Raw genomic sequence first — 15,727 nt, 5'->3', positions numbered from 1 at the left:
AAAATACCGAAAACCCGTTCTTGTTTCACAACCGCACACATTTAAGTGAAACCTAATCCCTTCCGCCTTGACCGCAGCAAATAAACCCCGAATAATGACGTTAGTCGAGCAGTGTATACTTTTCAGTCAAATAGTCACAGGCTTCCATGCTTTCGTTCACTTTTGAACCGTTGTTTTCCAGGGCTTTAATTGCATCCGCCTACATAATTATGTGCTCTTGATACTTGTTTCTCAAACGTACATTCGTATCTTGTCTTTCTCACATTAACAAAAGCCTTTGGAAAGATAACCAGGTGTATTTACTCACATTAAACCAAACAGGCTTGGTGAGTGAAACTTTATCAACAATGGATTTGCTGATTTATTACAAACTCAAGTGTGCTTGAGATACCATACCGACGAGGTGCTGGGTTCCCTCTGGGGAACCTTGTTCCACAAGTAGATTAGACTATCCCGGACAGTAAAAGGAGGAGATGGGTTCGAAAATCCGTGGTACTACCTACAAACAATTAGGCAAATGGACCTGACAAAACTCCGCTTGTGGGATCAACAACAAGCACACATGTGTGTAACTTAAGCGCGGAACACACTGTTGCTGACCGCACACAAAACATTGGCAAGCGGCATGGAGGTTCGTAAGTGTGGTTTGGCAGCCTTTTTATCTGAGGTCGATTTCACTATTCTGATTGGTGGCACATCTACCCGGATTTCATAGTGGGACATGTAAGAACACGTCCATGAGGCGGAGGACGAACGCAAATTGGCAAGAAGATACACTGGCATACACGGGCATACATATATGCATACAAACTGCTTAATTTAGGGCACAATGGTCGGTGTGTCTTGGTCAGAGGCCGTTGAAGCGGTCGTGACAGGCTAGGGAAAAGCAGTTAGAGTAGGCGAGTCAGAGTGCAGCTATTGTCAAACTGTCATATTATGTCCAATACATGTTGTTGCGACTCCCCTCCGTTTAAATTTCCACATCTCGCACTTCTACTAAATAACCTGCTCCAAAAGAAGGATATACCTGTCACTACGTCTCTGACGATAATCGGATGCTGACTAGAAAGCCAATTCTGTAAGGCACTGACAAATAATCACAGAGACAGAGAGCTCTCTGTTGCCCTTGATTTTGCGCTACCTTTACGACTTACTACATCTGTTACACTTGAATCTCAGTAACTGAAGTGGAAGGTCTTATCACACACTCCAACTAGCTGGCTCTCTGTAAAAAGAATGACTTTCGCGAAATGCTAAATGCTCTATGGCTGTTGACCAAACAAACAGGCTCCTGCGTCCATCTGAACATAAGAAATTGATTTTAGAATGTTTTACAGTTCACATATTAGTAGCACATAGCGAAACGATCGTGGCCCGTTAGCCTAACTGTGGAACCAGCAAGTCTGGCCACGATCCTAAACGTGAATGTAAGCCACAATAAATAGCGCACACGACCAACGTAGTCCCAGATACACCACTTAATTTTGCATGGCTTCTGTACCTGCCAACCATGCTAAGAATCTGATGGTGAGTGAACTTGCATAGCGAAACGCGAGTGGCATTTCCTTAGTGAATCTGTCCAACGAAGGTATTGGACAATTTTTGCTCCATGAAGGAACACCATTGGCACTTACCAGATGTGTTCGCTCTTCAGGGTACAGAAGCGCAATCCTGCTGTGACATACTAAAACTAGAAACCATGGTCGTTCCTAGGGGAGATTCATTTTTCCTCCTCAAGACCCTGGGCTGACGAAGGTGCATTGAAATCGTCGTATTCACCAGACTCTGGGTCGTTGAAACCTTCCGTATCTGAGGAGTATCAGTGACTTTCTCACTCCCGTTTATGGTTTGAACTCCTCAAGTTAGATTCACTTCGAGCTTTTAAGTCCCTTCAAGTCTGTTTCTTTTTAGCATGTACGCATTTCCCATACTGTATCCTACGAAATTCTTCATCTGTGTCAAGGCATTCTAGTTACCCCCACGTGTGTGTTATGGTGCCTCAGCTCATCGCCATAATCAGTAACAGATAACACAGCAGTGAAAACCAATGCCGCACAGTCTATTTTTAGAATGTTCATGCGTCACTATGTATCTAAACCGATCCAGCAGTTACTTCCTATGCCAAACTTTGTAAACTAGCATCTATATTCTCTGTAGTACAGCACTTTGTGCGTGGCATTTTGAATATAAGTTTTGTATGGATCTACCTAATCTGTGTTTCTCGTCGCAAGGTTATAGGATCGTCTACTCCATTAAAATGGTGCATACACATGAAGATCCAAAACTTTTAATCTGGTAGTCCTCTCCCCTATGAACCAAGGGAAATTCTGACGAAAATGGTGGTAATCTAATATTTGGATGCATAAACTAACCTTTCGAACCAAACATAAAGGATATCTTGATGCGTTGTTCATATAGCTAAGCGTTTCAACCCAGTCAGATTCCCACTTTCTTTCATTGCGTGGTTTGGTCCTTTCCTTCAACCGTCTTTTAAACTCTGCATTTTCAACCCTAAGACGTTCAACTTCCTGTCGTTTCTTTGGTGCGTTGAGACTAAAACAAGAAGTTAAAATATGAAATGGCCCTTACCTTTTGATTTTGTATTCATTATGATTGTCGACCTTTCCAGGATGAGTGTAAATATATCCTAACCGCTGCCTCAAGCGCTTATTGTCCGATTCGATTCGAGCTGAATTCTGTTTATCAAACTATGGCCATAAGTTCCCTTTAAATTGTGGATCATACTGATGATACTTCCATCTCCTTCCTTATCAGCTGAAACGTCTTTGGAGCCTTTGTGTCCACGACAGGTTTCATGTTTTCCAGCTGGAGTGTAGTTTAGAAAGCGTGAAAAGCTTTCGTCTGACAGTGAACCTAACCGATAGAATTGACAAGATCCTCTGAGTGCACCACCAATAGTACTGAAAACGGATTAGGTCATGGGCACAAGATTTGAGGATCTGTATCACATCATTCTGAATGCTCCAAACCAGATAACCAAAGATGATATCAAGGGGACAAACTGAAAGTGCATAATTTTACATTTAACGGATAGATACTGAAAGCTTAAAGCATTATACGTAAGGAGTTTAACTTTGTAACATAAACAAACGGGTGTTGTAAGTGTGGATATTAAATCTGATTGGAACAGCAATGTTACTAGGACGCCAGTCTAATCAGCTCTATGATACATTAAGTTCTCATTGATGATTTCCCCGTGAGAACAAGTGGTTCATATGTGATTTTTTTCTTTGAAAGATTGCAGGGGCTTGTGAATAGTTATAATAAACTAACTGACTTGACGGACAAAGCGTTTTGCCTTTTTACCAAAGGCGAAAATCCTTTCAGACCTTAAGACCAGTGAGCCGTTTATGGAAAAAAGGAAGAGGTGGCAGAATCGTCTTTTTAGTATCGACTTGATTAGCCTACGACTCTGCTTTCCGACAAGGAATGCCAACAAATGTTCTAAAATGACAATTTCACTGGTTAAATTTACGGCACAGTGGTGTGTAAAACTGCCTCCAGTGCATTCCTCCTCCCGTGAACCCCCCGTTGTGGCAATCGAATTGAATTTGAAACCGGTTTGAGCCTGCTTTGGTCCGTGGGAAGTAGTCCTGCTCATCTACGGACCTATCACCTTGTTTCTAAGAAGGCGGCGCCGGTACGGCCTCGTGTACATTGAAAAAATTTTATTACACTTGCAATCAAAAAATCAGGCCAGATTGCTGGATTTTAATGCGAAACAAAATCGCGAGGACTGCCTTTTTTTGATTCGATGCCTCAAAGATGCGGTGACATGTGAATCTTAACTTTATTTGATGTTGCTTTGACCTTCTTGTTGATGCTGATGGGAGTTTTAGCGAAGTTCTTTTCGGAAGTTAGTCAAATTTCAACCAATGATCTGTTAAGGTGGTCCATCAACTCAGATTTGTTTCAGTTCTACCATAGAGAATACTTCATGTTCTTGCGTGTTCTTCCTTTGACCTACAGACCCGACCAATTACGCCAGTCCCTGTACAACGAAGACATGCTTTGTTCTGAATGCTGATGTTGGTTACAGCGAAAGTTACGCAGGCACGTTTCGTGCTGCGTTTACTTGTCTTAACATCACAATGTGCCACTTATAATGTAGAAATATTTACAACCTACGCAAATTCTGAAATAGTTTTTTTTGCGAATATTCAGTAGGTTCGTTGAAAATTTCGGTATTCCATGAACCAGTAATTCTTTGACTCGGTTTAACATTAAATATTGCTTTACTGAAAGAGCCCATGAGTACCCACCAAGTTATTTATGGCTAACTCGGTCGCCTTGCTCTGTTGTGTATGTTAGACCTATTTTGGTGTACATAACAGAAGGGCTCAATATCTGTATCAACGCTTTAGATATTCTCAACTGTTTATTTCACTTGTGTGGATGATACAGAACTGTCCTTTTTGTTTGTAGATAGGATTGGGGTGCCGTACATTTAGTGCAGGCTGATCACCCCACTGATCGTAGCACGCGGATTTAGCTTTAAACTAGCCAAAAGGCTATGAGTTTGAATCTCCCCGGATATTCATCATAGTAAGTTGATTAACAAGAATAAAACAACAGACTTTTCGGACTACCAAACAATGCCTCGTTACAGGGAGCTTCGTTACTATAGCCTTGTAAATGGACGTAACTGTGATGAATTTATTGGTCATATGTTTATCATGAACTAGTTTTGTGATATGCGCCCCGTGGGACAACTAAGTCGCCCATTTGGCGCATATTAATTGGGTTCCAGTTATATATCATCATCATCATCATCATCATCATCATCATCATCATCATCATCATCATCATCATCAACAGCATGACATCAGTGTTCAACACCGATGCTTCACTGCCGTACAACCATGACTTATTTGAAAGCCTTATTGTAAAGAAAAGAATAAAGGTGGATGGGGGAGGGACTTAGTGCTAGCTTAACACAATCATTCCGAGGTGCCTACACCTCCAGACATTCACTCAGGCGATCTGGATAGAAACTGACAACAAGAACGCCACTGACATCAGTTGGCAGCCATATCTTCTAGTATCTCCAACCAGGCACAGTGAGGATCACGCGGTCCCCATCTTTGAAGGTGAGTAGCACCGACAGCATCTAAGCGCCCTATTTCATACTCCTCTGCCAAGTCAAGGGTTGGCCACCTCTCTGTTTACGCCACTCCGAATTGGGCATGGAAAACAGTACTCTCTTCGGCAAACGATGGTTCGGCATACGCAACACGTCTCAACCAACGCAGCTTCTGGCGCTGGACACATTTTTCAATGGAAGTACCCGCTGCACAACCAAAAACGCGCTTTCTACCTACCTGAGACCGATTCTCACGTTGTCCCACAAAGCTCACCAATGGACTCAGAAGAAACCGAAAGATTACTGAAATTCGGGTTCCACAAATCAATACTTTTTGATCGAAATAGACAAACGTCAGCACAGCATACCATAGCGAGCTGTCTTACCTCCGAAGACAGCGAAACAAGGCGCTGACCACCGAATTTAACTTCTGAGATACCACAGAAAATTATGACATCCGTATAACCGAGACGGGATTATTAAATCTAGCCAAGGTGAGGAACTCGCCACACTTTTAGTGTTTTACACTACCGCTACAAATCAAACTGGAGTTGTATTTATTCAGGTGTGATGTACCGTAAAATGGATAAAAGTGTACGGGGTGTGAATCAGCCTGATCAGCTAGCTGGGGCCAGTAAAGCAATTGGCTTAAAAAAATTCAAAAATGACAAAGCCACTAGAAGTAATGAATCGAAGTTTACTGGTCTTCGGGAGGTAATAAAGCCCCGTTAGTTTTTGCCTATTTTATTCATTAGAAAAGGTGGCACTCTGGGTCCCTAATGTTGTTGTCGCTATGGCTTGGTTGAGAAAAAGTTGCATACTTGTTGGCCACCCGTTAGTTATTTGGGTCAATAAAATTAGCTACACTGAAGGCTGGCATATGATGGGCTCTTCTGCCATATGGCTCTTCAGATGCCTGCCGCGTCTAACATGTAGAAATTATATATCATTTTGACTTCTCCATATTTGTTTTTGTCACGGTTTAACTGTAAGCTTATCCACTGATTGTAACAGACTGAAAGTAAGGTTCATTATCATCTTCAATGCTGACAACGCCAGGTGTGAACACGGGTTTTTTGTAGAGATTTTGTCCAGTAATTGAAGCCAACCTATGCTGAAAACCCGAGAAGCACTGTACAGCTTGGGAATCATCAGCAAAACGGAATCTTCACAAAAAACTCAAATCTCTTCACATTATGAAGGAGAATACAGGCGTTTCACTGCCGTAGCTCCATATCAGTAATACCTTGCAAGCGAAAGAACAAAGAGAATGAGGCAGGTTGGGCTACTTAGAGATAGTTTACCACGAACAACGGAGGTGTCCACATTTACAACTTGTAGTTTGGTTGGAAACTGACAGCATCGACGCCACTAACGTCTGTTAGCCGGGCGGATACTCAAAATGAGGCGATATGACTGGTGAAAGGACCGCCTTGCCAACTATATGGTCGCCCTGCTTCGCAGAGTTATGTAAACACTAATCTTGCTAACTGGGAACAGCGAAAAAATTGTTTCAATATTTGAATAAACTTGCAGCATTCAAGCATGGGGATTAAGCTTGTTGTCCATAATTGCATCGTGCATCATGCACCCACCTTAGCAGAACAGGGAAGATAAACTATACTTGTTGGACACAGTAAACATCATGACATCCTTATCAGAGAAATATCCTGCATATCTATGCCGCATCAAGATCTTCGTCTTCAGGTCCATAATTGAGTTAGTTCAGTTTTAACGATTTGCACAAAACGAAAAATTCCTCTCTAGTTTCCACGCGCCTCTTCACATTTATCTATCAGATTTACCTATCAAATGCACGAAGTGCTGTATAGTTCTGAGCGTCCGAGTTCTATCGTTGATACTGAATAAAATTAACATAGCACTTCCTAAGACACCGAACGACGCCTCGGTAATCTGGAGTCGAAACCCTAAACTTTCTTCAACAGAAGTTGAAGGCAGATGGATGTTTTAGTCCTGATTATTTCACTGAGGTTTTAGAATGTTCTTCTATCAGAATTTTGCCGAAGTACATGACGTTCTTTCTCTATTCGACTTGACTTCAAAGAGGAGAATAGGAAAGCCCAACTATCCCATTGCTTCATTTTCTGATTTATCTGTAAAGAACCATTCTTTATGCGTAGCCGAATAACAGCTCTTGGGACCATTTACTGCAGCTCACTTCAACTCGATTATCCATGGTATCACATTGCTTACATGCGTGAACACTTTTGCCTGTTCAGAACCACCCGGTTGGAGTAATTGTGGCAAGATCAGATATTCGGACTTTATATCCTGATATGGCGAAGCATAAGTGACTCTGATGAGCTCTAATAAGAGCTGCGCTCTAGTCTACTTCTGCCCTTCCTTGTTGTGGACTCACAAAATAGCAGAGTTAGAACAAAAGGAGAACTACCCAAACGACAGTGTCGTGAATGTAACTTCCACGAAAGTCAGAATGGCTCCCGTAAGGTTAATATCTGTGTGCTTACCAAAATTTTAACGCTTTCAAAGGGATTTTTGTTGAAAAATATACATGGAGACTTTCTAATACGACGAAACTTTGAAATGAGCAAAGTGTGTCTCAGCTTAGTGTAATGAAAACACCTCGCCGATTTTCAGAGCCGTCAAGACACTGGAATGTGCAAGATAATTTTTAAAAAAGTGACACGGATTTAGAAAGCACTATCTGCAACCAGCGGTCAATCAGCCTTCTGCACACCATGGTAGGCCAGGTGGACCATAGCAAACTGATATTAAGTTCATTCAGTTCCTGAAGGATCTCTAGCCTCTATTTTTCTATCCAGCTGGTTTTTTTCAATGCCTGGATAAGTTGTTATTAGACGAATAAGCCGGAGGGGAAGTGTGGCGACCACGTACGTCTGGTGATACCCATTTCAAACACAGTCGGACCGGTGCAACTGCGACCTTCTGAGGATTGAAATATAGCATTTTCTTAGGGGAAGACTACAAGTCTGCGTGTCATTCGAGTAACCAAAAGCTCTGGTTGTTATTCAGATCAATTCTACTTATCAGCTATATACCATGTGCCATGGGTACATTGTTTCCAGCTGCTACAGTTTTGATCATCGGAAAGCGGGAATATTGAATATAAAACCAAGTCTTGGAAGCAAGGTAGTCTTCAGTTAGTTCGGAAATTGGGTACCTACGCATTGAAAGCGATAGCTTTGATGCAAGAGTGCCACTGACTGCGCGATTGTACCATTTCTGCCAATGTCAGTAACCACTGATGACTTGAGTTCCGAGGTCCCCACCCAGGGAAGGCGGCAGCTGCCCACCCGACTAAATCTGTTGGTTAGTATTTTTATATTTCGTTCCCAGGTCATACACTGTTCATCTCTCAGTCACTTTCACTCAGCACAGAGCACGAATAAAAGAGCTCTTATGGAAGTTGTCCTGAGGATCTGGAATCTTGTCGAAAAATCATATGAGCCGAACATTTTGGGTGGCCCTTTAAGAGTGGAAGCTACATTTTGAATTAGCTTGTTCCAGAATATAAACAGAATATGTCACATATTGTAAGTTTACACAATAAATATTACGCTGTAGCTCTCAAATTTAATATTATGCGCATAAGAATAAACAATGTGTTGAAAGATATCATTCCCGCATTTTACGTGAAAAGGTTGCCTAACGGTGTAAGAGAACGAAGGCCAAGATTAACATTATACGATTCCAAATACTTAAAATAACTGGGTTCATACAACCTATTTGAAATTAACTACGAGATTAACTGCGAGAAAACTACCAACGGACTGTATCAGCAACATATTCAACTACCAGTTTTTTTAAACAAATGAAATTGTTATAGCACGAGATTTTTCTGTAAATGTGACTTATCCTTCACAAACTCCCCGATATTTTTGCATCAAAGTAAAACTGTTTTTATTTATCATGTAAATTAAAGTATAAGTCATTAAACTAGCAGACGAACTACCGCTAATCCGTTTACTTACAATGTTTAGACATTTATATAAATAATACCACAAGCTTAGGCTCATTTTGCCGTGGTTCTGCGGCACGGGAGAATTTTGGGACAAGTAGCCCAAACTATATCTCTATCCTGGTGTATAAGAAGTGTGGATGGTTTATTTCATTGTCGTATTAAGGTGGGTCACCGCTTTTAAATCACTGCGGAACTTGTCTCTCAAAATTTGCTGCCATTCTATTCAGTCTATCGATAAGTTGCAACCAGTCCGTTGTAACCGACGTTACCCCAAACACAAGTAATCTCCAAGGCGGGTGGTAATAGCTGAATTGCTTGTTTAAAAACATTATTCGGTTTCACTCTTATTTGTGGTTGATAATTTACGCCTAAAGGATGCACAAAGTGTTACGTTTTGGAGGTCAAACCCAAACGTTTAAATGTACAGAGACGCCAGGAAAGCCATTTACCAAGAGGAGTTTGTAACCAACATGATAGAGGCTTGGTTCTTCTATCCAGGCTATATTCATTCTCTCCGTTGCTTTTGTTACTGATTGGAATTACTCCAAGTATTGAATACACTAACCTAGACTTGAAACTGCTTATACGTTCAACACGACAATCATATACCGGTTTTGCTGTTCATTATTAGAAACACTCAAGCTCTTCGGTTGAGTTCTGATTCATAGAGTGTAGCTGCATTGATGAAGGTTTGTCGCAAGTGATAGAATGAGAGTATTAGCTGTATCTATGATCGTAGGTTTGAATAGATGGCAGCTTTTGCCTGTCTCATTGCTTCTGGAATTAATTAGAAGCAAACGGTATTTCAGATTCTTATGTCACTTAACCATAAACCGCTAATCGTCCTTATGAACCAGGAGCCTACTAGAAGTGCGACACCCTATCAGAATTTGGGACAAGTCATTGACAAAATCAGTAGGCACGAGTTATCAAATTCCGCAACCAGAAATTCAGAAAGATGGTGCGAAATTGACCCGGGATGGAGGAAATATGGGAAAATATTGAAGAACATGAAGCAAATATCCAGCCAAACGGGCTGTCTATTTACTCGCTTTGTTTAATTGAGCAAGCCCGAGAGATGAAAATGAGAAAACAAGGGCGTGGAGATAACTTCAGGGAGGCCAAAAGTGTGAAACGAAACAGAAACGGCAATGTGCAAAGTGGGTTTGTGAACTCATACGATCTAGCGCAGTCACAACAAACCGTAAATGTGTATACGAATAGCAATATGGACGTCTCTGACATTGAGTGTTGGTCTTTGTACAAACGGATTTCGAAAAAGTGACCGGAAATATATGAACTATGGAAAAATTCAAATGTCAGATTTTGCCTGCCAGACGTTGGGGAACTGTTCGAGCTGATGTCTGGTTCAGTAGTACGAGATAGGAGCATAATATTCAACAGTTTCCAGAAACATAGCTCGAAATGAAATGTGTCCCACATACTCAGAACGGAAAAATAAGCTAGTGTGTCAAAACGCATGACATATCTTCGGGTCAAAAGACAAACAAGTTTTCTCTACGTCTGAGATCTGTGGATTGAATAGCGTAGAACCTCATCTCCATCAGCTCAATTAGATTTTTTTATGGTTTTATGGATGTAATGGTTTGCACCGATATCATTCAAGGAAACAAAACGTACTGCAATTTTATAAGCTTATGTTTTCTGAGGAGAGAATGTGCACTACAAGACACTTTTAAGTTTTGGATTAAATCACTGAGATCGTATGCAGATGTGACAACTAAATCTATATAAGCAGCCACCTTTGTGATTGGCGCACTGATGACATAATGATTGTTACTTCTGACAAAAAGTTCCGTTCACTTCGAACCTTTGTGATAATATTTAATCCGATTTGTCTATGTCTAATAAGGCATTGGTAAAAAATAATTTATCGTTATTAACTATTCTGTTTCATGTATGCCTGACTAACACACAAAATCTACCTTAAAGCATGATAAATAGATAATACATCCAGGTTTTAGGGTTTGCACTGTTATCTTCTGAAAGCTGTCTGATTGAAAAATCTCTTCACATGGCTCCTTTACTGCAATGAGGTACTGAGGCACAGCTCCAAAAAATACAAGACATTACATACATTACGAAACATACATGCCCTGAGGTACTGGGCACAGCTCCAAAAAATACAAGACATTACATACATTACGAAACATACATGCCCGTAGATTAGTGAAAGTCAAATACTCAAGAGAAAGCCTTAAAGGTGCAGCCACAATTCCATGCAGGGCCGAAATCAAAACAGAGCCACTTGTCCTCCACATATAAACCATTACCGGGGACTAGGGTTGGCGATCACTTTGTGAAATTCAAAGGTGATATTACTAAAGATGTAGCTCCCCATAACTTTAAGTTATCGCGCAGATACTGCTCTAGTGAGAATTTATAATTAGTCTATAAGAAGTAACGAACGCTCAAAAGTGCTAAGAGTAAGCCAACTAATCTAATTTTCATGAGAACATAGCAGAAAATGTCTGGTTCAAATACTTGTGGTTGAAAAACTATTTTTGCTGCACTCTTTCTAATAAAAAGAGAAAATATAGCCACCAAACCAAAACTACGACGATATAGACAAACAGGAACAGGGAATTTGACGTAAAAAGGAATAGTGCTTCGGGCCATTTCAAGTGCAAACAAACTCATAGAAACAACAAATACGCCGGCACCTAGAATAAACCTTTCTCTGGCTACAATAGGTTCTTATACACGTTGTCTAACACTCTACTAAATTAAATGTCAAAGGAAGGTAAACATACTGCTGCCAAAACTAAAGACACTGATGCCGTCTGGTGGTCGAATATTCGGTAGAGAAAAGTGACCACAAACGAGACCCTCAGAAGAATAGTCTCCTCGTTTGTTGCTTCCTATATTTTGCGGTGCTATGGTTGACGTGACTCTCCCACAACATTTCCTCAATGAGTTAAGCAAGGTGTAATCCGGTAAGTGTTTAAAATGGTTCACTCACGTAGGATTTCTATTCCTGACAACTGTAGATAAACTTATTAAGTTTGCTGTGTAACCCTAGATTTTTTTAGGAAAGTCAACCTATATTTATAGCCCCACAACACCAAAAGCAGCAGGCAGCCCAAGCGAAAACAATCTCTCGAATCACCCATATACTTTGTAACTGGATTAGGCCCGAATACAGAACCATATGCCGCCATAAAGTGATCTCTATCGGTTATCAACAGACACCGACACATGGAAAATTCCACCCTTTTCGTACACATTTGCGCAAACGCACGCGTATTTTAACCGTTTAAAGTGCATGCACTAACGTTACAGGATCTACTCAATCTATCAAATTGTCTTAGTCGTAGTAAGTGAACAATTTTTCTGACTGCCTCTTAATTTGTTACAATCTAAGCAAGACGTTGTCAGGTTTGCACTGCGAAACCCTCCGTTAAAAAACCTATCTTAGACGCAATAGCATATTAATGGTGTGCAAAAACTCACTTCTATTTTTACTATTTGTTTCGGGAAACGTCCGGAATACTAGCGTTGGAAAGATCGTTTTTTGGCGCTGAAATTGTTTCATTCAACACATTTAAAATGGTCCGATTGTTTTTCATTCCTAGTTCTTGAGAGTACTTCTTACACTTAACATCCTTCCCTATACACGTGCCATACTCCTTGCAGTTCCAACAGCTAGCCTTTAAAGACAAAGAATGTTCTGTTTGCATCTGGTGACTTGCGTTAGAAGGCCGTAGAAAGTGCTTTAATCTATTATACTGCAGTTTGTCTCACGTTATTCTTCTGAGCCTTGAAGCTCCGGTGTTAAGTAATCCAAATTTACCAACCAATTTAATGTTCGTAAGATATATGATAACAATGCCATTACTAGTCACTGGTGGTGGCATCACCCGCTTTGTTGCATGCCTACTGGAAATAAGTTTTCCAATTCGTCTTGAGTTTATTAATGTGTTGACCGTTCGGCATTGCTCTTGACGTTAATAGAAGTTTGCCATCGTATGTCTGTCTCCCGTCAGCCATCGCTCTCTTGAGATAACTACGTTTTACTTTCTGTAGGCGACCGGTTTCCAACGTAGCTTGAGTCACCATAACATATTTCTCGGACTTTTGCGCTCCATGAACTTGTGCTTTTGGGGCACAAACCTATTTTTTGTGCACAAAATTTTATGAACTCCGTCACATTTAGTTTAAGTTATCTCAACGCATCTTCAATGATCTGAGGTTGCTTGATCCATGTGAATTTCACGAACCCTCATACTGTAACAATGGGTCTTCTAGCATGCCCGCAATAAATCATTTGGTGTATGTTTAGCCATGCAGTTAGGCCTGGCAGCAACGATTTCATGATTACTTTATCCAGAAGGTTCCCGGTTATATGGATGTGTCGGGCAGCTGTGATGCAGCAGCCGCTACTCGGAGCCTGTATTCCGACACAGAATCCTGACGCACTTTTGACTCTCGTTCATATCCTGACGCACTTTTGACTCCCGTTCCCTTCAGAGTAAGCATTTTGGAGACCATTTCGGTACAATTTCAATCTGTCAGGGTTTGCGTTCATGGACCTTGGACACAAAACCTACAAGATCTTATATGACCAACAGATCGTCATAAAGCTCAAAAAGTCCGGAGATATGCTTTCTTAATGTATCTTTTTCACTTTATAGTAGAGCGCCACTTTTTGATATGCCGGAATCCAGAATTTTTAGAACGTTAGTTATTTTCTGCTATCATTATGCTTCACAATGGTTCTCTAAATACCCGTCACGTGGGCCTCTGCAAATCTGCTTTATACATTAGCTTTACAAATCCATCTGTTTCTTTCCTATATGAGATGCTTTACCCATATTATGACCGCCAGCCGGTTTCTTCGTCACGTTTCCCTAGCCACTCGTTGGGTAGCACTTCAATTTTTTCCAGCATGGCCATTTTTTCTGCGTCATCGAAGTCAAGCCGCTAACTCGGACGTGTGCTATTCTGCTCAAGGATCGCTTTTAATTTCATGGCTATTTCTATTTTCGATTGGATTACCCACTGTTTACCAGTGTAGTGTTGCTTTTCTTTGCATAGATAAGCCTTCTAGTTTGTCTAGCCGTGTCTCTTTCAGAGGTCTTATCTGATAACTGTCACGCGAGTAAGTAGTATTCACGCAATATTTACAGGGGTACAAGTGGAATCCTCCAATTGTACCTGTGCGCCACCGTGATATTCCGAAATGCTGCACGTAAAACGGAACACGCATGCATTCCTAACTCAAGCATGCACCATGCAAACAGAGCGACGGAGTGTCATCAGTATCTATTGGATCCGCCGTTCTGATCCCAATGGAAGTTCTATTGTAAATGATACTCTTTAATAAACGCCTCGAATATCCTCAGAATATGTTCGCCCGGCCGTGGTACTTCATTTTAGCTCAATCAGATTAAAACTTTAACAGCGCCTTGAAGATTGATTTTATTCATTATATGGTGTGACTGCAAAGTCTGTAAAGAGTATATCATACGTGGTCTGGTTGCAGCGCTAGCGCTACGTAATATTACGCGACAAGTGAATTTGAAATTACATTGGAAGAAAGAATCAGATCATTCTATACTTACGGCCTTTTTGTGTATTTCTCTAACCTTATCATCCAATCTGCTCTGGAGGAATTTATTTTGACATGGTTTGACCGTGTAATAACTGTTGTACATTGTCAAAGTTCGTTCTGCGCGGGTTACCGGTGGTATGGCTACGAAGATTTAAATTGACACAATTGTAACTCAAAGGTCAGAGCAATTTCCGTCTGTAGACTGGACGGTGTTCCGCTTCCGTGTGCAGTAGATCTGTAGAACGAAAAATAACAACGCATACAGGTCAGTGGACCGTCACAATCATGTGGCGCAGAAGTGGGGATCACATTGGGTGCGCTGTTTTCAAGGCTGTAACGCATTTGTCTTCAGGGTGGCATGGAATAATATTCACGTGTTTGAGGATGTCACAATTGAGGACAGGGACACGTCATTTGGCAGATAGCTTCAGGCTGATGTAGCCCCCATCTAGCAGCGTTTGTCTTTCAAAGTAAGCATCAACATTTTTTCGGAGGCTATGCGTGATTTCTAAGGTCTTCTAGGGGCTGTTTTCTGACTTGAATGAGGTATGGGTTAAGTCTGTAGAGATTAGACAGTTGGATACTTTGTTTGCGGGATTGCCCTGCCAAACCGTGAGTCTTTTTATTGAGCATTGCACGGGTGGATACTGAGGCCTCCATTTTGGCGATTAAGCTGCTAATATATATAACACTAACTACAGGTGGACTTATGACACTGCAGTTGGCAAATTTGAAGCAGTTTGCTCGTTATCTGCACATGATTCCTTTTACCAGTCTCAATCTCACGAGTGCTTTCGACTTTTTAGCTCAAATTTACTAGCCGGATTGAGTTAACTAAGGGGTAATATTTGCAAATTGCTCTCAGCAACCAAGTATGCAATGAGAATCCACCAAACGGATAGGTGGCAGTTTTCGGAATACCTTTGGGACAGCAACTTTTTCGCTGTTTATTTTCACAAGATTTTTTGACATATCTTCATGGACAACTCTAGCATAAGACAGTCTGCTTCTCTGTTTCATAACGCGAAAACCAAACAGTTGTAATGGGGTTGTTTGAATAGTCACGGTTAAGTTGCTGAAATGT

General features: G+C 41.0%; 1 protein-coding gene across 1 annotated transcript in view; it reads right to left on the bottom strand.

Moving 5' to 3' along the window:
* Positions 1–15,276, bottom strand: part of T265_06462 (hypothetical protein) — a gene marked incomplete at both ends in the record, with an annotated part of 31,554 nt that extends 16,278 nt beyond the window's left edge. Inside the window, 5 exons of the mRNA XM_009171730.1 lie at positions 2,373–2,553; positions 2,590–2,708; positions 2,746–2,826; positions 14,654–14,784; positions 15,228–15,276. Of these exons, the coding sequence (XP_009169994.1) occupies positions 2,373–2,553; positions 2,590–2,708; positions 2,746–2,826; positions 14,654–14,784; positions 15,228–15,276 (561 nt within the window). The remainder of the gene's footprint in view (positions 1–2,372; positions 2,554–2,589; positions 2,709–2,745; positions 2,827–14,653; positions 14,785–15,227) is intronic.
* Positions 15,277–15,727: the final 451 nt, after the last annotated feature.

This window comes from Opisthorchis viverrini, assembly GCF_000715545.1.
Source record: "Opisthorchis viverrini unplaced genomic scaffold opera_v5_137, whole genome shotgun sequence".
Taxonomy (NCBI): domain Eukaryota; kingdom Metazoa; phylum Platyhelminthes; class Trematoda; order Opisthorchiida; family Opisthorchiidae; genus Opisthorchis; species Opisthorchis viverrini.
The sequence above is the reverse complement of the archived record's forward strand: the minus strand, read 5'-3'. Positions and strand labels throughout refer to the sequence as shown.